The sequence below is a fragment of the Tamandua tetradactyla genome, chromosome X (genome assembly GCF_023851605.1).
Source record: "Tamandua tetradactyla isolate mTamTet1 chromosome X, mTamTet1.pri, whole genome shotgun sequence".
NCBI classification, from domain to species: domain Eukaryota; kingdom Metazoa; phylum Chordata; class Mammalia; order Pilosa; family Myrmecophagidae; genus Tamandua; species Tamandua tetradactyla.
This window is the reverse complement of record NC_135353.1, coordinates 172,528,670-172,552,452: the sequence shown is the minus strand read 5'-3', so window position 1 is coordinate 172,552,452 and position 23,783 is coordinate 172,528,670. Positions and strand designations below refer to the sequence as shown.

Here is a 23,783-nt window from a genome sequence, read left to right as displayed (position 1 = left end):
GTGTAACCTGCTCAGGTAAGACTTGGAATCTCCTCTCAGGTGTGTAGTTTGCTAATGTATGTCTCAGAGGCACCTCTATGCACTGTGGCTCCTCCTGGGAGAAGGTCTAGCACCCTCAGAAGCCCTGGGATTGTCCTAACTGACACCTACCTTTGGTCACAGGTCCAGATGATGGACAACTGGTTGGCATTACACATTCATAAAGTACCCTGGGCCGGTGATGAAAGGTGGACATTTAATCAAGGCATGGGATCTACTTCAGAATCCTTAACCATAGTAATCTGCATGATTACTACTCTTGTTCTTAACAACAGAAATTTAAAAGTCAACTTTTGGGGAGAAAAGGTGAAAAGCAACTATATTCAAGTAGATTGAAGTTTTAAACCTGAATGTCATCGTATAAGGTAGGGTTCTCCAGATAAGCAGGACCAATAAGAGATTAGATAGATAGATAGATATAGATACATCGAGAAATGATAGATAAATAGATGGATGATAGATAGAGATATGATATAGATATATAGATAGATGAAAGATTAATAGATAGATGGTAGATAGACTATAAGTAGCTAAAAAGATAAATGATAGATAGATGATTGTTAGATGACAGATGGATGATAGAAAGATTGAAGATAGATTGCTAGATCGATGGATGGGTGGATGGATGGTTAGATGGATAGACAAATGATAGATGGATAGAGAGGTAGATAAAGATGGAGAAGAATAAAGACATGTACAAGACTAACCCTGGTCCCATGAATGCAGCTTTATATGGAAATAGGGCCATTGAAGATGGGATGGGTTAAGCCAAAGCCACCCTGGAGTAGATGGGTCCTGATCCAATGGGATTGGAGTCTTTGTAAAAAGGGGGAGGAGATGAAGGCACACAGAGGAGATAGGCTTGTGATGGAAGTAGACAGCATCACAGATTATTGGGAAGCCAGGAGAGGGACAAGGAAGAGCTTGTGCCCTGTAGGTTTCAGAGGAGGCAAGGTCCTGTGGACACCTGGATTTCCCACGTCTGCCCTCCAGAACTGTGAGAGAATCCATTGCTGTTGTTTGAGTCATTCCACCTGTGGTGCTTTGTGATGGCAGCCCCAGAGACTAAGTCAGTTTGGATCTGTTTTAAGGTTCTCCAGGTTAACGGATATTGACTGTGACAGGGTCTAAGTATGGGAAGGTGTCATATAGGGAGACACACGGTGGCCTTGTAGGATTAAGATGTGTTGCCCAGCTCACTTGGGAAATCCTCTGTCTTGGCACCAAACATTCCACGCCTGAGGCTGCTGTGGAGTAAAGTACCATACGTATGTCTCAATCTGCCGGAGCTTCTATAGTAAATGCCGCACACTGGTGGGCTTAACCAACGGGGATCTCTGGACTCACAGTTTGGAGAAAGTAAATGCAGCATCAAGAAGACAACAAGGGCCATGCTTTCTCCAAAGTCTGTAGCATTCTGGGGCCAGCTGGTTGACTCTTTTTGTATTCCCCTGTGACTCTCAGATCTGTGTGTCCAGATTTCTGCTGCCTTACAAGGCCTCCAGTCCCATGGATGAAATTCTACCCTGATTCTAGGTGGCCTCATCTAAATAAGGTCTTGGGAGAGGTTCACAAATGAGTCCATACCTTGATGCATGATAGCATTATGAAAGGTCCTCTTTACAATGGGTTCACATCCACAGGACCTGCGATGGGGACCCAATCATGTACTTTTGTGGGGTGTAGAGGGAGATATGAGTCAATCCCTACCAAGGTTCATTGGTACTTTGGGGGACCAAGATGTGAGAAGAGCACTGGAAGAAACCTGGTGAGATGAAGGGATGGGGGCATATGTCTCATATCCCCCTTCTAGCATCTCTGTGAATGTGTCAGTGGAGTACAAATGTCAGAGAAGCAATGGCTGGGTGGAAATGGGAGACAGTGGTCCCAGGGCAGAAGGGGTGGGTGGGGGAAGGAAGAGAGGGTGGACATCCAGCAGAAACTCCCAGCAGCAGTTGCATTTCATGGGGTCAGGGGTCCTTGCAAAGCAACCTAGATACCTACACTTTGGAGCAGCTTGTGCTGGAGTCCTGGAGTTTGAGGAAGCCTTAAAGGGTTGCATAGGCTTGTCTCTGTGCCCGATGGCCATTCCAGGAAGGGATTGTCCTTGTTAGAAGTGGCTAAGAATGAAAAAGACTTGCCCACACTGTGGGAAGAAATGGGCTTCCCCTGCTAAAACCTTGACCACCCACATTGGCTCTTGGTTGGAGATTTGAAAAGGGGGAATTCTCCCATTCCATAGGAAATGAGAATCCAGGCTGAATCCATCACCAGGAGGGAAAGCCCTCTTCTTCTTTAAGGGTAAATAAGTGGAAAGAAGTAAAATCAGAATGAGGCATGTAAGAGACTCTGTAATGAGGAACATCACCCAAATGTCCAAGAGAGAAGCGTGGTCATGACAAAAGGTCACCACAGGAAATGAGACCTGATTTTGGAAGAGGTCAGAGGTGGGTTTTTAATAAAATGCAAGAAAATACAGACTTGATAATAAGTGAGATGAAAAAAATAAGCTGAGGTGAGAAATTACCTCACTTAGTAAAATGGGGGCACAATGATTTCAACAACTGTTATGACTCACTAAAATAGAATTAAAAATTAAGCATTTTGGATAAATGCTTCATTAAAATTAGCCCTGCATAAATTGAGGTCATCGTTATAGAAAGCGTGGGATCCTTTTCAGTAGTTGAATGTATATAGTGAAGGAATCTCTGAAGCACACCTAGGTTTGATAAGGAGCTCAAGGCAAAGTACATATTATTAATAATTAAAGAAGCATTAGAAGAAAACTTCCTGAGCTAATGAGTGCCAGAGAAAGTAAGTGTCATCAAGCATGATAAAACTCAATTTAAAAGACCGAAAACATAGATATGATGCAGCTTGAGGGATTCCAAAATTTGTTCTGACCCAGATTTCAGTGGGATTACAAAAAGAATAAAAGTAGATTCATTTGCAAAGAAAGAAATATTTAGTGGATGTCAGATTTCTATACCACAATAATAATGGTCCGAAAACAGTGAACAGGTAGAATCATGATCAAAGTTTTAGGTCCCAAAGCTTTTATACCCAGCCCAGTGCACCAATTATTAAGAAGGCAAAAGGAAAAGCAGGCAAGAGCCTAAGATGACTGCTACTCTTTAAAAAGTTGTTTGAGGATGTACTGCTGGTGACTGATATACAGAAATGCAGAACATACTGAAAATGTTCTTTTTCAAAGAGTAAGGGAGCAAATAAAAATCTCGCATTAGGGATACGCAATTGTTGTAAATTCATTTATGAAGTGGTGCAAATGTAGAACAATGCATACCATCCAGTACATTTATTTAATATTATCCATACTAGGATAGCACAGCTAAGGAAGGGAGATGGGAAGATAGGCAGAAAATAAGTCCACGAACTTACATGGAGGGAGCCAGATTTCATTCATTCCTGACATTAAAAATTAAAAGAGAAAGATGTTTAGATGGGAACAAAGAGTAAAATAGTGACAAAAGACCAATATTAATGTAATGAAAATGGCTTTGACTGGAAAGATGGACAAAAAGATAGCAGACATACATGGAGGAAAGAAAGCAGGGGTAATTATACAATTCTCTATCAGAATTTAAGGTAAAAGGTGTTAAATGATAAAATGTATAATTTGCATTTAAGATACTGGTCATAAGTTTTATGCACAAATTGTCATTATTTATGATGTATCAGCAAAAAATGAATATATTAGATTTACAGGGAAGTGGTGGTAGGGAAGCCTTCTTTTTTTTTTTTGCTTTTTTATAGTTCTCCCAGTCTTTAACTCCCTCCAACATAAAAGGAAATTTAGGTGATGAATAATGTAAAAGATTTAGAGTCAGTACTTATCTCTTGAATGTTATGCTTTCTATAAGCCTTAATCTTTTCTCTCTTTAACCACAGACCACTTAGGAAAGTTGGTGTCTTACTAACGTTACAAGGAGACACTTAATATGTTACTTGGAGCAGGAATTTAATAAGTGATGTTATTAGATTATATTATAAAAACAGAATTAATGACTAAACTTAAAAAAACCTATATCCACATACTTGGAAAGTTTTAACCAGACTCTTAAATAACTTGATCAGTGAACAAATGAAAGCTCAAATTGTATATTATTTAAAAGAATTGCAATGTGGATCCTATCTATACAAACCATGTTGGGGTGGGGGAGGGGGGCAATTAAAAGTACCAGGAGACATGACCTAAGACCAGAGAAAAAAATGAAAATTAGTGAAGACATTATACAGCTCCCAAAGTTTTTAAAAACACATAAGACAAACAGGGGGAAGGGATTTTTAAAAAGATGAAAACAAAACTAATAATTGGGAACAGGAAGTACATTTAAAAATAAACCTATGGCTTGAGAAAACAGGCATGTACAGATTTCAAAATAAAAAGCAGTCATTTGTATGTAATATAAATCATGAAAGAAAATACTTTGCATACCTGTTTGTTAGTAATGATGGAATTTTTGAAGAAATGCTTGATCCTTCTAGGGAAATTCAGACTGGATTTCCAACACTGACATCTGAAAAAGTAGGAAATCTCAGCTGACCAATAAAAATGGAAGTAGTCGAGAATGTTTTCAAGGACTTATCTGGAAGAAAGATCCTGAGCCTGGACAATTTTAAGGGAAATTCTGTTAAATTGCCCAGGATGGGTCAACTGCCATGCCGTATGAACTATTTCAGAGCCTAGGAAAAGATGAATTTATTTTAAGAAACTCTCAGAATGGTGATAACCAAACTTAGTTTAGAAATTGGGTTGTATGTACATGTGGACACAAATAGCTTTAATACAGAATACCAGTGAGTCAACTCCAGCTCTGTAGCAAAAGGGTGAAATGGGTAGAAGATGCAAAGACTCAAAACAGAGTCAGCAGAAAAACTAAACAACTCAGTTGGATGGGCAAATATTTTTTTTAAGGTCGGAGTGATGGGAAACCAGGTTATCCGTAACGCATTCCCTTAAAAGTATTTCTAATTCATTGATGCTGAAACTTTATTTCTTCTTGTCCAAAATGAGCCCGTCAGGCTCCCAAAAGAAAACAAAGAGAAAAACACAGTGAGCTGCAGTGACGTTTCCCCTGTGTCCTGACAAATGGACTTTCAGATACAGACCAGAGACAGAGTCATCCTAGATTTAGAAAGGGGTTGTTGTGGGTAGACATTTGTCCCTGGGGACCTCTCTATGGACGGGCTACTGTTCCAGCATTCCACGGATGGCAGGGTGAGGGGAAGGGTTAAATTGTTTGTAGAAGTGTCCAGATAAGACCAAAAGGGTCCCTGAAAAGCTTTCTCCTGAATTCCTGTCTCCACAGGAATCTGTCAAGACCGTGCACATTAGTTTTTGCAAGTGAAAATATCTCCTCAAGTTACAGGTCCCCACAAAAGAACTTTAAAGTATTCGAAAATATTGGGAAGGTAAAATGGTGCACCCACTGTGGACAGTAATATGGCGGTTCCACTTGGTAGAACCACAAAATGTAATGTTTCGTAACGATCATATTTTCCCAGTGTTTGACCTTATACTATCCAGCGATGGCTCGCCTTCTAATATGCTTGGTTATAATCTTAATAAATAATTAAAATATCCCTTTCACAACCAAATCAATAATGGAGCTCATTGAGGCTTTTAAATAATTTACCTCTTTATTAAGTCAATATGTAGGACTTGATGGACAAATGACCTTTATTCACCTGTACTACCTCTCTTCTTACCACGGGGCCTTTTATTGAATTATATAACCCGTATTCATAGTTCACAATCGATTGGAATTATTTTGATTCACACATACCCAGAGGGCATACTTGTATGTTAAAAGGACAGGAAAGAGAACGATCAATGGTTTAAGTCTTTTGCAGTCATTCTTAATTTTTGTCTGTCTAGTCTATTTCATGAGGAGGTCAGCTTTTTGCTTCCATGTGGACCACTTTGCTCTGAAAATTTAATTATGTTTAGAAAGGACACTGCTTGGTGTTTTATCTTCTTCTCACTTTGACAAATGTGTCTGCTTTCTATGCCCATATAATCCAAACGTCAAACGTTGAATATTGGCTTAGAGGGAGAAAAGCTGGAACGCGAGAATTCTGTTATGTCAATGTTCTTCAACAATACACTGCGTTCTTTTATCAGTGTGTCATTTACAGGAGCATGTAGGGGATTTCTGTGTACTTTGAGATAACTGTCATTTCAGATCCATTTGGATATAGATTGGAAAATGTGGTTTTCAAAATAAACCAGGGAGTATAAAAATGCAATGGAAATTTTTAAAAAAGCAAAATACAGAATTACCATCTGACCCAACCGTTCTGCTTCTGTATGTATACCCAAAAAGAGTGAAAATAGGGACTCAGAGCCTTGTACACCGTTGTTCATAGAAGCCTTAATCACAACAGCCCATAGGGAGAAAGAAACCAAGTGTCCATCAACAAATAAATGAAAACCATGTGGTATCTACACACCAAGGAATATTATTCAGGCACAGGAAAGACTGAAATTCTGAGAACTGCATGAACTTGGAAATACCTCAAAACATGAGGCTGGGTGAACTAAGCAAGGCACACGGGGGCACATCTTGTATGATGGCACTTAAAAGTTATGTCCAGAAATAGCGAGCCCACAGAGACAGAAATTAGGTTAGGAGAAAGGGGAGTGAGTTTGTTTGGAGACTATGATGTAAGTAAATTTTAAAAAATCATAAAGTAAAATACAAATGGAAAACCATTCTGAAACAATGTCATAGAAATGCTGGAAAAAGTTAAATGTAGCAACACTGGTTTCGCTTTTATACGACCTGTATTGGGAATCCTTCTGCTGTGAAAGCAAACCCAGGAGTCGGTGCCTATAGCTTTAAACAAATTGCTTCCATGAAACTCAATTCCCCCTCCAGGGATTTATTTTAAGAAAACAAGCAGAGCTGAAAAAGATATTAAAGAACACAAATCCCAGAGCTATTTGTGGCGAGACACTGCTAAATTCCCCGGCCCATCCCCCGTTTTATTTTCCACCCAAGAAGATGCCTTAGATTCCATTAATAACTGAGCAGAAGGCAGGAGAAAGTGGGTGATGAAATAGTACTTTCTTAAGAGAAGTTATCTTGGATCAAACTTGCCTTAAAAAAGGAAAATAAATGTGGAGTATAAGGGAAATATTAAGGGATAGAAAAGATTCGAAAGCTCCAACATCTTTCTGATAGGGTTTTAAGAAGACAGAGAAAAGCAGAGGGAATTGTGTTGAGGAAATTACTTGTGCAATATTTCAGCACTGAGAAAATATTTTAGATTGGGAGTATTCCTTGATCGTTGAGAAGAATGAATGAAGCTGCAAAGCAATGTAATTGCAAAACACAAAAATGAAGAAAAAGCACTAGCTGTATTTCAGTATCAGTCTGGCTGAGAACGTTGATGCATCAAAGCTCTGGAGCAAAATAATTTTGAAATGCAATTTCTGTTTTCAGTCGAATTAGCCTTTATGTTGAAAGCAAAATAAACATGTTTCAAATATGTGCAAGCCCCCAAATTTTATCGCACAAAGACTTGAAAGAGAAATGAATTGAGGGTATGAATCTAAGAAAGAAGAAATGGTGAACAAGAAGCAGTACTATACGGATGAATGAGTAAAGCTGAGAGTTAAGTCTAAATGTATGAGTGTGTAAGTTATGAAAATAATCTGGTATTAACAGTCCACCTGGGAGGTAGTTTGTTGAGCAGGGAAGAAGAAGGAAAGTGATCACAGTGATGCCATGCTTGGGGAGAAAATATAGATGATGTTTAGGATTTGAGAGAAAATATGAGTTTAAAGATGTTTAAATATGAGTTTCAAAGCATGAGTGGAAAATGCATGGAATGAAGAAAACTCAATCAATGCAATGAAAGTTGAGAAAGGATTGCAAAGAAGAAAGTATGATAAAAGCAAAAAGAAAATATAAACTAAAACCGCAGGATACAATCCAAGTATATTAGTGATGATAATAAAGGTGAATGGATTGAAAAATCCCTCTTAAAAGAGAGACTTTCAGCATGGGGCAAAGAAAAAATATCCAGCTCTATATTGCACATGAGACAGCTTAACCACAAAAATGTTGAAAGCAAGGAAGATGAGATGATCTATATATTATGATGGTTCATGATACAATATGATACATGATGATGCTATATATATAATACACAATTCTGTCCCAGTGGGTTGCTTCCTATGAAATGGAGTGCGAAGGATATTAAGGAATGATGAGAAAGACAGACAGAAAGAAAGAAAGGAAGGAAGGAAGGGAGGGAAGGAGGGAGGGAGGGAGAGAGAGAGAGAGAGAGAGAAAGAGGGAGAGAAGGAGAGAGAGAGAGAGGGAGGGAGAGAGGGGGGAGAGAGAGGGAGAGAGAGAGAGGGGGAGGGAGAGAGAGAAAGGAAGGAAGGGAGGGAGGGAGGGAGGGAGGGAGAGAGAGAAAGAGGGAGAGAGGGAGAGAGGGAGGGAGAGAGGGGGGAGAGAGAGAGAGAGAAAGAGGGGGAGAGGGAGAGAGAGAGAGAGGGAGGGGGGAGGAAGAGAGAGAGAGAGAGAAAGGAAGGAAGGAAGGAAGGAAGGAAGGAAGGAAGGAAGGAAGAAAGCACAATAATACCTAATTGTAATGTAATTATGTTAAAACACTGAATGAAGCTGCATCTGAGATGTAGTTTTTTTTATTTATTTTATTTTCTTATTTTTAATTTTTTCTCTCTTATCATTTTATTTCTTTTTCTGTTGTCTTTCTATTTTTCTGAATTGTTGCAAATGTACTAAGAAATGATGAATATGCATCTATGTGATGATATTAAGAATTACTGATTGTATATGTAGAATGGAATGACTTCTAAATGCTGTTAGTTAATTTTTTTTAATTAATAAAAAAACAGTCTCTAAAAAAAACAAAAAATCAATTGACCATAATGTGACAGCCTATTCCTGAACTTTTAATTCAGTTCCATTGGTCACTGTGTCTATCTTCATGCCGATACCATGCTGTTTCTTTTTTAAACACTGTGGCTTTGTAATATGCTTTAGGGTCAGGAAGTGACAGTTCTCCAACTTTATTTTTCTTTTTAAAGATATTTTAAAGTTATTTGAAAGATATTCAGGGCCCCTTGCCTTTCCAAATAAATTTGGAAATAGGTTTTCCAAGTCTGTGAAATAGGTTGTTGGCATTTTGATGGAAATTGTGTTGAATCTATAAATCAATTTGGGCAGAGTTGACATCTTAACAATACTTAGTCTTCCAATCCCTGAACACAGATTTCCTTCCATTTATTTAAGTCTTCTCTGATTTCTTTCAGCAATGCTTTGTGGTTTTCTAAATACGGGTCCTATATAACCTTGTATAAATTCATTCCTAGATATTTGATTCTTTTGCTTGGTCTAGTAAATGGAATTTTCTCCCCTGATTTCCTCTTTAGGTTGCTCATTCCTGGAGTGTAGAAGCATTCCTCATTTTTGCATGTTAAATTTGTATTCTGCCACTTTGCTGAACTTTTTCATTAGCTCTAGATTTTTTTTAACTTTCTAAGGCATCATATCATAAAAAAAAAAAGAAAGAAAGAAAGAAAGAAAGACACAGATGGGTTCAGGGGGTCTGAAGCTTAGCCATAAGAGACCACAGGCATCAGACAATTTTATTCTTAACCAGATCGTGCTTATATACTGCAGGATGACAAAAAGCATGCATGCATTTCCTGAGGGAACAAAGTTCTTATCTTTCAGTGCTCTTCCTTCGTACTTAAAATAACCATTTGGGGTAAACAAACATGCTCTTCCTCCCAGACTGTTCTACATAAATCAGATAACATAAAGCAGCTTACTGCCACCACCACCCTCATGCCATCTACTCCCAACTAGTTCTGCAGGTCTTATGTTCATCCTATCTCCTACACCAGTGTCCAAACCATGGTTTCAGGTTAAACTTGATTTATATGTATCCTTAGTGTTCTCCAACCTGTAACAAGTCTTCATTTATGACCTTCATACTTTGGAGGAGTATTGATCAATTATTTTATAGAATCCTTTTGCTTTGTCTGGGTTGTGCCATGATTTGGTTGAGGTTATACATTTTTGGCAAACAAAACAAAACAAAACACAGAAGCAATGCAGCTTTCTGGTTGTATCATGTCAGGGTTATAATGTCGAGGGATCTTGTAACCTAATTTAATCTTGATCCCTTGGATAAAGAGCGGTGTCTTTTGGGCTTCTCCACTGTGAAGTTGCTATTTTCCCCCTTGTTGTGGATAAATTCTTTGAGAAAGATACTCTGATTTTATGCAAAGGTCATGTTTTCCCTTAAACTGTGAGCCACTGATTTTAGTAACCATCAGTGAATCTTGCTTGTAAGGCTTACTTGCAAATGGTGGTGTTTGCCTAATGGTGATTTTCTACTTCCCTTATTTTATCTACATTTGTTACTTGCAAGTCTTCTGTAATGGAGAGCTGTCCCTTCTTGCCCATTTCCTTATTTATGGGTGTAATTTGTTATATCCATATGGACCCATGGATATTTATTTCATACTTTGGGTTCATTATTTATTGTGTTGCTCAAATGTCTTCAACTTTGGCCATTGGGTGTTTCTTCTAGTTGACTCCCTATATCCATGGGATACGTCCCTATCTTTTTCTAACAATTCTTTATTTTTCTGTCATCACAAAATGTTTCAGGCTATCATGCCTTAGGAAAAAAAATGTAAGTGGAATGAAGAGGCATATTTCACATTGATAAAGGGTACGATCCTTCAACATTTGTCTCAAACCTGTGTGCAAATAGCCACGGAGGTTTTGAATATGTAAAACACACACCGATAAAGCTTGTCATGTACCACTGTGGGTTTCCATCTGCTCAGTGTTTATATTACTCTCTGTCCTTGGTGGTATACGGAGGGAAACCTACTTCCCTACAAGATGGCTTGAGTCCGTCTATCTCAAAAAAATTCTGTTCAGTTTCTCTGGTTTTTCAAGTTTCTTCTTCAAGTTTTGAGCTTGGGTGACAAGTGTGCAAAGCTCCAAGACACTCAAGCATGAAGACTGTGATGGGAGTTTAGACCTATGTCCCATGCTTGGGAATGTCAGAGGGGCTTCTCTTGAAGAGGTAGGACACCTTGTGTGGAATGCTTGCCTGCTCTCCCAGTTTCTGCTGTGTGTCTTTTCCAGGGCCACCCTCTCAAAGGTGTTTGACGAGGTGATCGAGGTGAATCTGAGGGACAGTGCCGAGTACATTCATCTGACCTTTCTGAAGAGACCAGAGCTTGAAGTCACGCTCACCAAGCTCCACTGTTGGACGCTCACACAATATAGCAAGTGCGTCTTCCTGGGAGCAGATACTCTGGTGAGTGGGAGGGAGCCTCCCCTTAATAGTGAACCCTTCAAAGACTGTGCCTCTTCATGGTTGATCAGGCTGCTGGCTCTTGTCGGTACATGCCTATGAGGTCGTGTGTCTCTTGATCTCCAACATGGACATTTGGTCCATCAGAGTCAGAGGTAACATACGTTCCCCACCAGCACCCCGTTAGACCACTGAGGATGCTCAGCTATGTGCAGGCATGCTCATGCCCCAGATAAGTTTATAACCCCACTGTGCCAACGATGCAAAATGGGATAGCGAGAGCAAAATAGTTTGCCTTGACCAGATTGAGTAGTTGTGATTGGATGGGTAAGCCATAGCTTCTGTAATTGTCATTTTGGGGCAGAGACCTGCCATGCAGGAGCCACGGATGGGCATTGTCAAAAGCAAGTCATTGCAAAGTCCAATTGTAGAATGAAGGCAGAACACTGGAGGCCAGTTTCACGTTTCCTTGGTTAATGCAGTAGGAGCTGTGTAAGGAGAGGAAGGGCTTCAGAGCCCAACAAACACCGAAGGGTCCCCAGGTAATTTTCTTCCCAAACAGAGCAATGAGGATGCGTGTGAAGCACAATTAGTAGCTGGGTTCTCCGAGGCACTTGATTATATTATAATGACTCAAAATCATCTCTGTTCATGGGTTTCCATAGTTTCGCTTGTCACATTTGCTAGATTAGGGAGGATATATTATGAAGAGTGTCCCATGGAGAAGCTTAAGAAGCTTGAGAAAATAATTTAATTTCAATGACTGCATTATTTCCATCACTTGAAAGAGACTGGAGGGCCATTTTAGGTAGACCCTTATCTCCTTTGAGTATAAGTGGAAAAGATTTAAGAGAGTCACTCAACCGCTGGAATGCTGGACCCATCCTAGAGTTCCTGTTTCGTTTCTGGGTTGCATACCTGAGGAAAGACTAGTATTTCTCAGGTTTCCACATTTTGCTTCTCCAGGTGCTGTCCAATATCGACGAGCTGTTTGAGAGGGGGGAGTTTTCTGCAGCCCCCTACCCTGGATGGCCAGATTGTTTCAATAGTGGGGTCTTTGTCTTCCAGCCCTCTCTCAGAACGCATGAGCTCCTGCTGGAGCATGCGATGAAGCATGGCAGCTTTGACGGTGAGTTGGGGAGCTTGGACATTTGCAGGAGAGAACTGGGGTGTGGCAGCAACCGCTTCCTGCCCTGGATCTGTGAATGGTGAACTGAAGTTAGTTAATGGAGGGAATCAAAGAATAAAGGTGGGGTAATAGGGAAATAAAACCGACAGAAGTAAGTATGAAAAATGGAACCAGGCTCTAGGAAGAATGATTAAAATTAAATTATCCTGGGTAATTGGAGCTGAAGGGATACAGACTGTGCAACAGGACTAGATACAAAAACTCAAAAATGGACAGCACAATAATACCTAATTGTAAAGTAATCATGTTAAAACACTGAATGAAGCTGCATCTGAGCTATAGCTTTTGTTTGTTTGTGTCTTTTGATTTTTTTCTTTTTCCTTTTCTTTTTTCTTTTTATTATTATTATTATTTTTATTTTTTTCTCTATATTAACATTCTATATCTTTTTCTGTTGTTTTGCTAGTTCTTTTCCTAAATCGATGTAAATGTACTAAGAAATGATGATCATGCATCTATGTGATGATGTTAAGAATTACTGATTGCATATGTAGAATGGAATGATTTCTAAATGTGTTAATTTCTTTTTTTTCTTTAATTAATAAAAAAAATTAAATTATCCTTGGTGGGTAGAAACAACATCTACATAATTTCAATCATAGAGAAAGGGGTGGGCAAACCTTTCTCTAAAGGAGCATTTGACAAGCATTGCTGGTTTTGTGGACCCCACTTTCTCTTTTGCAGCTACTCTGCTCTGCATTTATAGTGTGAAAGCTGTGTAGTGTGAAGGCTGTGCTCCCAATAAAACTTTATTTATAAAATCAGGCACAGACAGGTGATAGTTGGCCAACCCTGAGAAAGAAGAAAGAACATAATTGAAATGAGCCAACCAGAAGCCAAATATCTGATTATAGGAAATTTGCTAAAAACTTTGTAATGTAAAAGAAAATACCAGAGGACGGTGCAACAGTGGCTCAGCGGCAGAATTCTTGCCTGCCATGCTAGAGACCCAGGTTCAATCCTGGAGTCTGCCCATGCCAAAAAACAAAACAAAAATACTAGAACAATGGAGAACAGCCTCTAGGTAAGGATGTGGAGTTGATGAATCTGGCAAGAATGTCTCCGTGTCGGGACAAGCGTTTTTGCTATCACATAGCATTCATTAGGAAAGAAGTGGAGAATTTTGGAGAGAATGTGCAGTTTTAGTATTCATTTTCAAGGCAGTCATTGGGACTTGTGAATGCATGTGTTTATTTGGGGTCCTTGCCTTCTTTCAGTGTATTGCACCTTTCTTTATTAACTTGTATTGGATGTTTGTTAATTATTTAGGGGATGATCAAGGCTTATTGAATAGCTTCTTCAGTAACTGGTCAACGGCAGACATCCACAAGCATTTGCCCTTCATCTATAACCTGAGCAGTAGCATATCTTACACCTACAGTCCTGCTTTCAAACAGTAAGTTCGTTGAATTACGGGCCCCCGTGTCGATGTGTCTTGATGTGCATTATGTGGGTGAGAACCCATTGCAGATAGGACCTCATAAAGATGTTATTTTAGTTAAGGTGTAGCTCAGCTGAATGAGGGTGGGATGTAACCTGGATTCCTGGAGTCCTTTCAACCGTAGAGAGAAAGCCAAGCGCAGGAGCTGGGAGCAGGGACTCAATGGAATGCATAATGACAAAGGAGAAGACATCTCCAGATTGGAATTAGAGTTTTGTGGTCCTTGGGGAGAGAGCATCACCTTTCTGACACCTCAAGTTTAGACTTCTCTGAGACACTCAAAACCATAAGCCAATAAAGTTGGGTTGTTTAAGTCACCCCATTGTGTGGTGTTTATTATAGAACTTCGGGCAAAGTAAAACACTCACTCACCATGACTTTAGATCTTCAGGCCTGCCCTGTTCAGCAATCCATCACTCAGAAAGACGTCAACCTTTGGCAGACTGAAATACTTTGGGTTGTCTTGTTTGCTGACTTGAAGTACGTTATAGTTTTAAAGTATCAGTAGTCAGGGCAGCTCTGCTTTATGCCTGTGGTTCTCCAAATGCTACCCAGGAATCCTCCCTGGGTGTTTTTCTATAAACCTTTCAAGAGTCTGCAAAGTCAAAACTATTACAAAAAAATAATCTAAGATGACAATTGCCCTTTCTGGTCTCCTTTTCTCTTGGGTATATGGGTGAGAATTTCATAGGCACTGCATGACATGCAATTATAAAATGGATTGAACACAGATTAAGAGAATGCTTTCTCCTTTTAGGCCAGTCCTTGTCACTCTGCTTACACACTTGTTTTTGGAAACTATAGTTATTTTCATGAAAAGTATGAAATTTAGGTTAACCTGCAATGGGTTTATTAGTTAATGAATTGATAAATGCAATTTTTAATTTCTCAATTTTAATTTCTATTATAATAGCTATAGGTAGATAGACAGAATCCAATTGGACAGAAGCTTTTTGGCTTCCTCAGTTATTTTTTAAGAGTATAGAAAGTTTAAGAACTGCTGCTATGTGAAACATTGTTATAAATGAAAGTAAAAGATGTGAGAATAATCTAGGGAACGGAGAGCCCCAGAACATGCATTCTTAAGGGAAGGGGTTATTTGCTCCCAAGAAGGTGGATATTGGTTCTTGAGAGAGTGGGAAAGAGCGTACTTCTTTTAATGTATAAAATACAGTTTAAACAGATGGAACATGGATGCGAAATGTGTCCATGGAATCAAATGTTATGGGGAAATGATTAGGGAAAATACTATCTTAAAAAGCTCCTGTGGGAGGGGGTAATAATGAAAACAACAAGGTTGAGAAATCCTGTAAAAGAAGCCAACGGTTTGGTTCCCAGCCTGCAATTTCTACTATAAAAGCAATTTTTTGTTGCCCATATGATTTTAAGGATTTGACTATTTGGGCTGCTGTATATTGTCCATTTGTTAAAGACTCCTGATTTGGCTTTCCAAGTTTGGGGGGGAATATCCTTTTAGGTTATGGTTTTGTTTATTGTCATGAAAAAAAGTGAAACATTGCTCGTTTTGATTTACATATATATATATATATTTAAGAAAAATAACTATATCAAAGTAGTAGCAATTACATTATCGTCAATAATCAAAACCACCCAATCTTCCCCTGTGGCCATCTTTGACGAGCTTTCCAAGTGTTGAATTATTTCTACATGTCTTTTGTCACTTCCAAGTAGAACATAGCTTCCTTTTCGCTTCCTTCTCAGATTTGGTGCTAGTGCGAAAGTCGTGCACTTTTTGGGGTACAGAAAACCCTGGAGCTACAAGTACAACCCCCAGACAGGCTGCATCCTGGAAGATGGCTCCCTGCACCAGGCTCCCTTCCTTAACCTCTGGTGGAGAATCTACCACTATAACATCCTGCCTCTCCTGGAAAGTCTTGGGAGCCCCGAAGCTGAGGCATCTCCAGGGCTGACGGTAAGCCTGCCCCTTCCCTTCAAAAGCCATGGTTCAGGACAGAGATAACACTCTTTCTTTTTTTCAGTGTGAAAAAGAACATATACACAAAAACAGATCCATTTTGAAACACACTGTAACAATTAGAGAACAGGTTTCAGAGTTGGGTATGGGTTACAGTTCTACCATTTTGAGTTTTTCCTTCTGGTTGCTCCAAGACACTAGAGACAAAGAAATATCAATGGAGTGATTCAGCAGTCATACCCCTTGGTTACATCCTATCTTCTCTGTTGTAACTCCACCTTCTCCTCTGATCTTTCTCCCACTCTTTAGGGGTATTTGGGCTACGCCCATTCTAACTTTTTCATGTTGGAAAAGGGTGTTGACAGTATGGGATACGGGGATGGGCAAATGCCCACAGCACTTGATGTGCTGGAGAGGCTGGCCATTCTGCGTTCCAGGGACCCATCTGGAGGTTGTAGGTTTCTGGAAAGTTACCTTAGTGCATGGAACCTTTGCAGAATCGCAAATAAAGCCCTGGGTGTTCTTTAGGGTTGACACAGAGATAGACTCTTAACATGTTTTCTTCCAGCACAGACCTTCCATTTTTACATCCTGTAGTCTGTGTGGAAGGATGCCGAAGAGGCAGGAAGCTCAAAATAATGACTTAAGATAGTGACTATTCAATGTGCTGAAAGACGTGATTTGAAGGACTGATAAAGAAAGAGGCTATTTAAATTAGCTGCTGTCTTTGAGGGGGAAAATATTGAAGGATAAGTCAGTAAAATTGCCAATTACCGTTTAGTTGGAACAGGTGTTTCATTTCCCACTTTAAAGCATCATTTGCCAGTAGCGTTGGGTGAGAGTTTCTGAAGGGAAGTTTTTAACAGTGAATTGACACACTTTTCATTTTTTTTTGAATGTGATAAATTAATGAATTGTGAAGTTTCTGCAGTCTTTTTTTTTTTTTTTTTTAAAGAGAGAGGGAGGAAAGGAAGGAAAGACAGAGAAGGAAGGAAGGATGGAAGGAAGGAAGGGAGGAAGAAAGGGAAACATTTTTAAACATTTTCTTGTTTTATTATATTTTGTTTGTTTGTTTGTTTTTTACATGGGCTGGGGCCGGGAATCGAACCGGGGTCCTCCGGCACGGCAGGCAAGCACTCTTGCCCGCTGAGCCACCGCGGCCCGCCCACTCTGCAGTCTTTTTTTAACATGGATGCCTCTGCCTGGCAGAAGCCTTTTCAGAATTAGGTCTAAGGAAAAGTTTGATTTTTCATCAACTTTTTCTAACAGATTTACCAGGTGCTTAAAAATCGGCAAGTTTGTTGCTTGTGAAATAGACTAGAATCTACATTTTAAATTTTATTATGTTTTTTGTTTGTGTTGTTTCTGATGAAAATGGAACATCTCATGGCAGAGGGATGTTTGCAGGTGTGATGAAATTAAAGATGTGAGATGGAAGATTATTCTGGATTATGTGGGTAGTTCCAATATCATCACAAAGGCCCTACTAAGAGGGAGGCAGGAGGCTCAGATTAATAGATGGGAAGGTGCTTCATTGCTGGCTTTGAAGATGGAGGAAGGGACCATGAGCCAAGGAATGTGGGAGGCCTTGACACAGAGGACTAAACGTTTCTCTGGCCATTTTCCAGGAGCAAATAAGAGTGTATTTGTCCTCATCTCCCTGATGTTGGTTGATCCTTAGTGTTGGGTGTTGGGTTGAGTGTGGAAGGAAATTAGATGGTGTGTCACGTGGTCATCAACATGAAAACATCTGGAGCAATTGTCTATGCTCCTTCTCAATGTTTTCTCACGTGGGTTTCTCCCACTCTCTGTGTGTTTCATCAGAACTTACTTTGAGAGGTGTCCATTCTCCTGGAAACTTCCATGCCTGGGAGCTCTCTGTTGCCTTGGGGAACAGGGCGGGAATCCCAGCTCTTGTCATCAGAGCGAGTGTCTCTGGGCTTGCCTTGCTCAGAATACCTACGGATTCTTTATTAATATTTGGGTTCCAGTTTCACAAATCCCTGTGGCATCTGTTGTGTGAACGTTCAGTGAGTGCAGATGATAGGACTGGGGAGTGCTGGCCACTCTGAGCCTGGGGTGGGTCTGGGGTACCTTCACTGAGGACAGGTAAAGAAGCTCACCAGGTGTGTCCACCCTCGGCAGGCTTTGCCCAGGGGCTTTGGAGCACCATCCGAAAACTCAGCGCCCAGTGCTGGGGAGCCATCTGTGAATTCAGCATCATGGACTAACCAGCCTTCACCTGCTCAGGGACCTGCAGAGCTGACTGTGGGAGTGGACGAGGCCCTGCCCTCACCTGAACAATACCATTCGGAAGAGGTACGTACCTGTGTTCCTACAGGTATGATGGAAAACCAGATGCACGGTCCCCAGTGATGCAACAAGGGGAGAGAAGGGTTTGCTGTGGGTTGAGGAAACTCCTGCATTCCTTTTGATCATTGCACAATTAGACCTTGTGGTGACCCAAATCATGTCCCTCTCCAAAGGTGTCCATGTCCAATCCCGGGAACTTGTGGATGTATTTCATGGCAAGAGGGAACTAAGGCTGCTAATCAACTGATGTTGAGATAGGGAGATTGTTCTAGATTATGTGGGTGGGTCTCTTGTGTTCCCAACGGTGTCAAAGTGGAGAATGAAGGCAGAAATGGAGTTCAGAATGATTGGACATGAGAACGATTCTTGTATGCATCATCCTATGTGGTAGGTTGAGTAATGGCCCCCAAAGACGCCCAACCCTCATTCCCAGAACTGATGAAAATGCAACATTTCATGGCAGAGGGACTTTTGCAGGTGTGATGAAGTTAAAGATATGAGATGGAAGATTATTCTGGATTATGCGGGTAGTTCCAATATCATCACAAAGGCCCTACTAAGAGGGAGGCAGGAGGCTCAGATTAATAGATGGGAAGGTGCTTCATTACTGGCTTTGAAGATGGAGGAAGGGAGCATGCACCAAGGAATGTGGGAGGTCTCTAGAAGTTGGAAAGGCGAGGAAACTATTCTCTGGAGCCTCCAGAGGACACCCAGCCCTGCTGACACCTTCATCTCACCCCAGTGACACCCATTTTGGACTTTAGACTTCCAAAACTGGGTAAGAGAATTGGTTAAGGCACTAAATTTGTGGTTATTCATTACAGCAGATCAGGAAGCTAATACATGTGCAGACATCAGATGTTTAGTCTAAGACCACTAGAAGCAACTGGGGATGTCCCAACTCTTCTGGGTGAAAAAGGAAGGCATCCTTCCACCTTGTCCTCAACTGCTGGACCAACTTATTCTGCATTCTGAGAGGTTTCTACCAAACTCACCATTTGAATTAACTCATGTTGACATATACGGCCATTTATAGCAAGACTGGGTTTTAGTTTATTTGCAAAATACATAATACTACATGAAGTTGCGATTTTTTACTAATATATTGTAATAATGTCTCAGGTTTGAAGATTTCTCATCTTACTTCCTTGAACTCAGAGGACATGTTTAGCCCCTTAGGTTCCTGCTGGAATTATCCTGAACATTCTATCTAGATTTGGGAGTGGGTTGAAAGGAAAGTAGTTCCTTTGTTTCTATTCCAGCAGGCTTTGGGATCGCTGTTTCCTGTTAATTATGAACAGCTGACATTTAAAATTGAGTCAACATTTTTGTCAGGCACCACATACTTTTCAATTACATGGAGTAAACAATGTTTGGGCAACTTCCTGCAATATTGATTTTTGAGTTGTGATTTCTCATCAAACCAACCTGATTGAAAAGCTTTGGGCGGTGGAGAAAGAGGTGGTGATGTGCAATGAACTCTTTGTTTCTCTGCTCTCCTGGGGAACAGACGGTAACTCAGCTCTGTTCCCAGGGATAGCCTGGTGTCATGAAATCATGGGCAACTGTTTCTCCAGTTAGAATGCCAAGAATCTGTAAGTTAAGCTCTGGCATCTTGTGCATACCTCCTCCTGTCCTACCATTAGGAGTTGTGCCTGCAAGGGGATATTTAAGAAAATCAATATTCACCTTCAATCTTGAGCAGACTATCAGACGCTGTTGAGTATCTCGCCAAATCCTTTCTAATGCGTCTTTCTATTCTGCGGTTACACAATCGAGCCTCTACTTTGTTTTCTCACTCCATATTTTAGCAATACCTATTTGTAGTGTTTGGAATGTGGCTCTTGCTTTGTCTAAATATGAAGGATTTATGATGATTTGCAGTTTGCTCATGATGAGCTTAAAATATTAGGATTTTGTGGAAACCACCTTGTTACCAAGGTCAGCCATACTCTTTCAGAAACAAATGTGAATTTCAGCCAGTTTGCCCCTTGGCTTGTCATAGTCCCTAAAAATCAAAGTATTCTGCACAAACAAGCATTTTTCAGAGATGCCAAGAGGAAAAGTTGATGTGAGACTCCAGATCTTTGGCTCAAATTGTACCCTGTGCCAACCTCAGAAGACCCAGACCTACGAATCATGATGCCAAGACCAAATAGCAACTCAATTTCATTAAAATGCACCTTTTGCATCCACTTCCCATTCATTTTGATGCAGTTGGTTACTGCAGGTCTTCTTGATTTAATTTGTCTGGGCTTCCTAAGTGTTGATGAGACAGAGACTTAAGAATGGATTCCTTGTTTTCTGTTTGTTACGTATACAAGCAACATTTTGATCCTAACTTATGCAGCTAAGTCGAGGGGAGTTATTTTCTGGTGGTAAGAGTCGTGATCTCCAAGTTGTCTTCCATTCATGCCCAGTGAAGTGGACAGCAGCCATCCAAGTCCACAGTTTCCACCGTAGCCTCCCAAGGAAGGGGAGCAAGTGGTTCCATCAAGGAGAAGATTCCGGTTCCACTTGAATCAACATGGAGTGGTTCTGGATCCAAAACCCATTCTTAAGGGGGGTACATTGAGAATAGAAGGATGGGGAAATACCTGAGATTTGAAGAAAAGAGGGTTGCCAGGGACCAGGAAGTTCTAGGACAAGATCAGAAAGACCCTTTGCTAACATTGAATTATATTTGAATTATAATTGAACCCTGCAAAGACAAGCTCAGGTCCTAGCCCTATGGTTCTGTCTGTGAACTCATTTTGTGAAAAGGATTTTTGGAGATGTTATTAAGATGAGACCCAGCTGGATTATGGTGGCCCTGCATCCAATATGACCACAGACCTTGTAAGCACAGGACATTGGGACACAAGGAGGAGAGAGAAGAGGACAGAAAGCCAAATACCACAAGTGGAGATTAAGTTATGGATGTTGGCAAGTCATCATCAGAATGTTACAGACCTCACAGGGAGGGAGGCTCTGCCAAAACTCTACCTTGATTTTGGACTTCTGGATTCCAAAACTATGAGTCAGTGAATTCCTATTGGTTGAGCGACCTGGTGTATGGTATTTATTATAACTGCTCTGGCCAAATGGAGACTACCCTTGAAGGTGGAAGTCCTAGAGTGTCTGAGAGATCAGCGGCTGTCTTTCAGCAGTCGGTCAGAGGATGAGCCCCGGGCTAAGGTGGAAAGTGGGTCATGGCTCTCTAGCTCCGTGGTATGGGTCTGGCTAAGGATTTGTAACCATTTTTCAAACAGAATTGAAGAATCCAGATATCCCATCTTGGGAGCTCTTTCTGGCCTGGAGCTCCTTCTGCTTTTCCTTCCCCATGCCCACCTCAGGCTCCAGTAAAGCTTTGGAAGTGCCATCTTCAAAGTGCAGATACCTGAAACGAATAAAGTGTGGCTTCAGATGGAAAGAGGCAAAGGAGGAAATCATGCAGTGTGATTCCCAACCTGAGATTTAACGCTGTTAAATAATAACCCGCCACAATGAAGGAGGAACCTCAGGCATCCTGGTGCCCGAAAGCAAGTCATTAAGAGAAAGGAAGGCAGAAAAATCCAAGATGTTGTCAGATGTGTCCACTGAAACATTCGGTTCAGTGGACACATCAGCAAAACTGACCAGGCAGACATCTCAGATAAAAGTAGCTCTGAGTTTGGGATGCTGTGAGCTCCTCTTACCAAAAAAGGAAGAGATGAATCCAAAGAAAGAGTTCAGGAATGAGGCAACTGTGGAAAGAGGGCTAGAGGTGAAAACAAAGCCATTTAAATATAGACTTATCCCTAAATAATCAGAGGGATTATCTTTCCAGCCTACATGCAGATGCTGAAAACCTTGGTGAAATGAAACAAATACAAACATAAACGAATACTTGGGCCTCTCCGATTCAGTTATTTATTTCCTCCTGAGCTTTTTGACCTTTATCCCAATCATTTTGTCCTTTTGTCTTGGGGTGATTTACTTTTTTAACAAATTTTCTCTGTTGCTCCAGGGATCTTATGATGAGCATGCATCCTTTTTTTCCTGAAAACAATGAAGCTGTTACACTTTTATGTGTGTGCGGGTGTCTCCCAAATACTGATGGGTATTTCATCACTCTACACCTCCAGTAGTCTTTGGAGTTAATTAATGCAGCCTCTCAGCCCCTTCCTGGCCATTCACTGAACCCACTCTGAGTTCGCAAATGACTTTTTCAGGTTCTTTATTTTCTGCAGCCCAGACGAACAAGATTATCCTTTTTCCCAACCATTCTAACAGTAGAAGAGCTGCATTTGGACTGTAGGATGCTTTATTCCAAACAGCAGCCCTTGAAATCATGGTAAAGTCAATGACTAGGTCACTGCTTTAAGAAATAAAGTTGCTATGTAACTTATTTTCCATATAAATTAATGTATCGTCTCAGTTGGCTGTTTTGTCTTTCACTGTCTTAGATAGGGAAATGGTATGGTTAATTAAAAGATGAGGAAAGTTCTTCCTTAAAAAGTATTGTTTGTTTAAATTGTTCTAAGTATATCTTATTTTATTTTTAACAAACTTTTTACTGAAATACAATGTATCTATAAAAAGTACACGCATAATAAGTATATATCTTAATGAATTTTCAGAGTGGAAAAAAAAGATCATTACAATTCAAGTTAGGAAAGAAAGCCCCAAAGACCACTTAACCCCTCCCAATCTACCTTTGTCAGCCTCGTGGAAAGAAACACTATCCCAATTTCTACTGCAGTAGTTTAGTTTTAAGTGCATTTGAACTGTATATAATGAAATCATGCAGTTTGTACTTTTGAGTCTGGTCTCTGGCTTGGTGTGTTTTGGAGAATCATCTTTGTTACTGATTGAAACAGTAGTCCCTTCATTCTCAGGGGATAGATTTTATCAAATATGTGAAGCTAAATCATACTTTTTAATTCTGCTGTTGATCGATGTGACAGTTTATAAAGTATCATGTATTCCAGAAAAGCCGTGTTTTAATCCTTAGCCAATCTTGTGGGAGCAGCTGTTTCTTTTAATCCTGACTTAATACTCCAGGTTGGAGAATTTCAAATAGAAATTCTCCACAGATTTGTGACACACCTGATTTTGGGCGTGAGCTTTTGGTTAGATGGAGACGTGACTCCACCCATTCCAGGAAGGTCTTGATTAGTTTCCTGGACTCCTTTAAAAGTGGAAATATTTTGGAGGGAGTCAGAAATCACAGCTGGCAGACACTTCCCAGCAGAGCTGATACAGATGCCAACACTTGGAGAACAGAGACACCAATGCTTGGAGATGCTTGGAGCCCAGCAGATGCCACCGTGAGATGTGAAGCAAGCCATAACCTGGAGGGAGCCAAGGGAAGCCAAGAGATAAAAGCCAGCCCTGGAGAAGCAAAGTGAGGAACCCCTACAGGGACAAAGGCTAAAACCAACAGAGCCCAGGAGCAAGGGACCAGCAGATGCAGCCACGTGACTTCCCAGCTGACAGAGGGGTTCCTGACCCATCAGCCTTTCTTGAATTAAGGTATCTTTTCCTGGATGTCTTAGTTTGGA

At 40.5% G+C, this 23,783-nt stretch overlaps 1 protein-coding gene across 4 annotated transcripts in view; it reads left to right on the top strand.

The window, feature by feature from the left end:
• GYG2 (glycogenin 2) overlaps positions 1-23,783 on the top strand; it is a 41,470-nt gene that overhangs the window by 6,024 nt on the left and 11,663 nt on the right. For all 4 annotated transcript variants that reach the window (XM_077146209.1, XM_077146210.1, XM_077146208.1 and 1 more), the window contains 5 exons: positions 11,208-11,382; positions 12,346-12,508; positions 13,838-13,964; positions 15,732-15,942; positions 18,091-18,264. In XM_077146209.1, the coding sequence (XP_077002324.1) occupies positions 11,208-11,382; positions 12,346-12,508; positions 13,838-13,964; positions 15,732-15,942; positions 18,091-18,264 (850 nt within the window). The remainder of the gene's footprint in view (positions 1-11,207; positions 11,383-12,345; positions 12,509-13,837; positions 13,965-15,731; positions 15,943-18,090; positions 18,265-23,783) is intronic.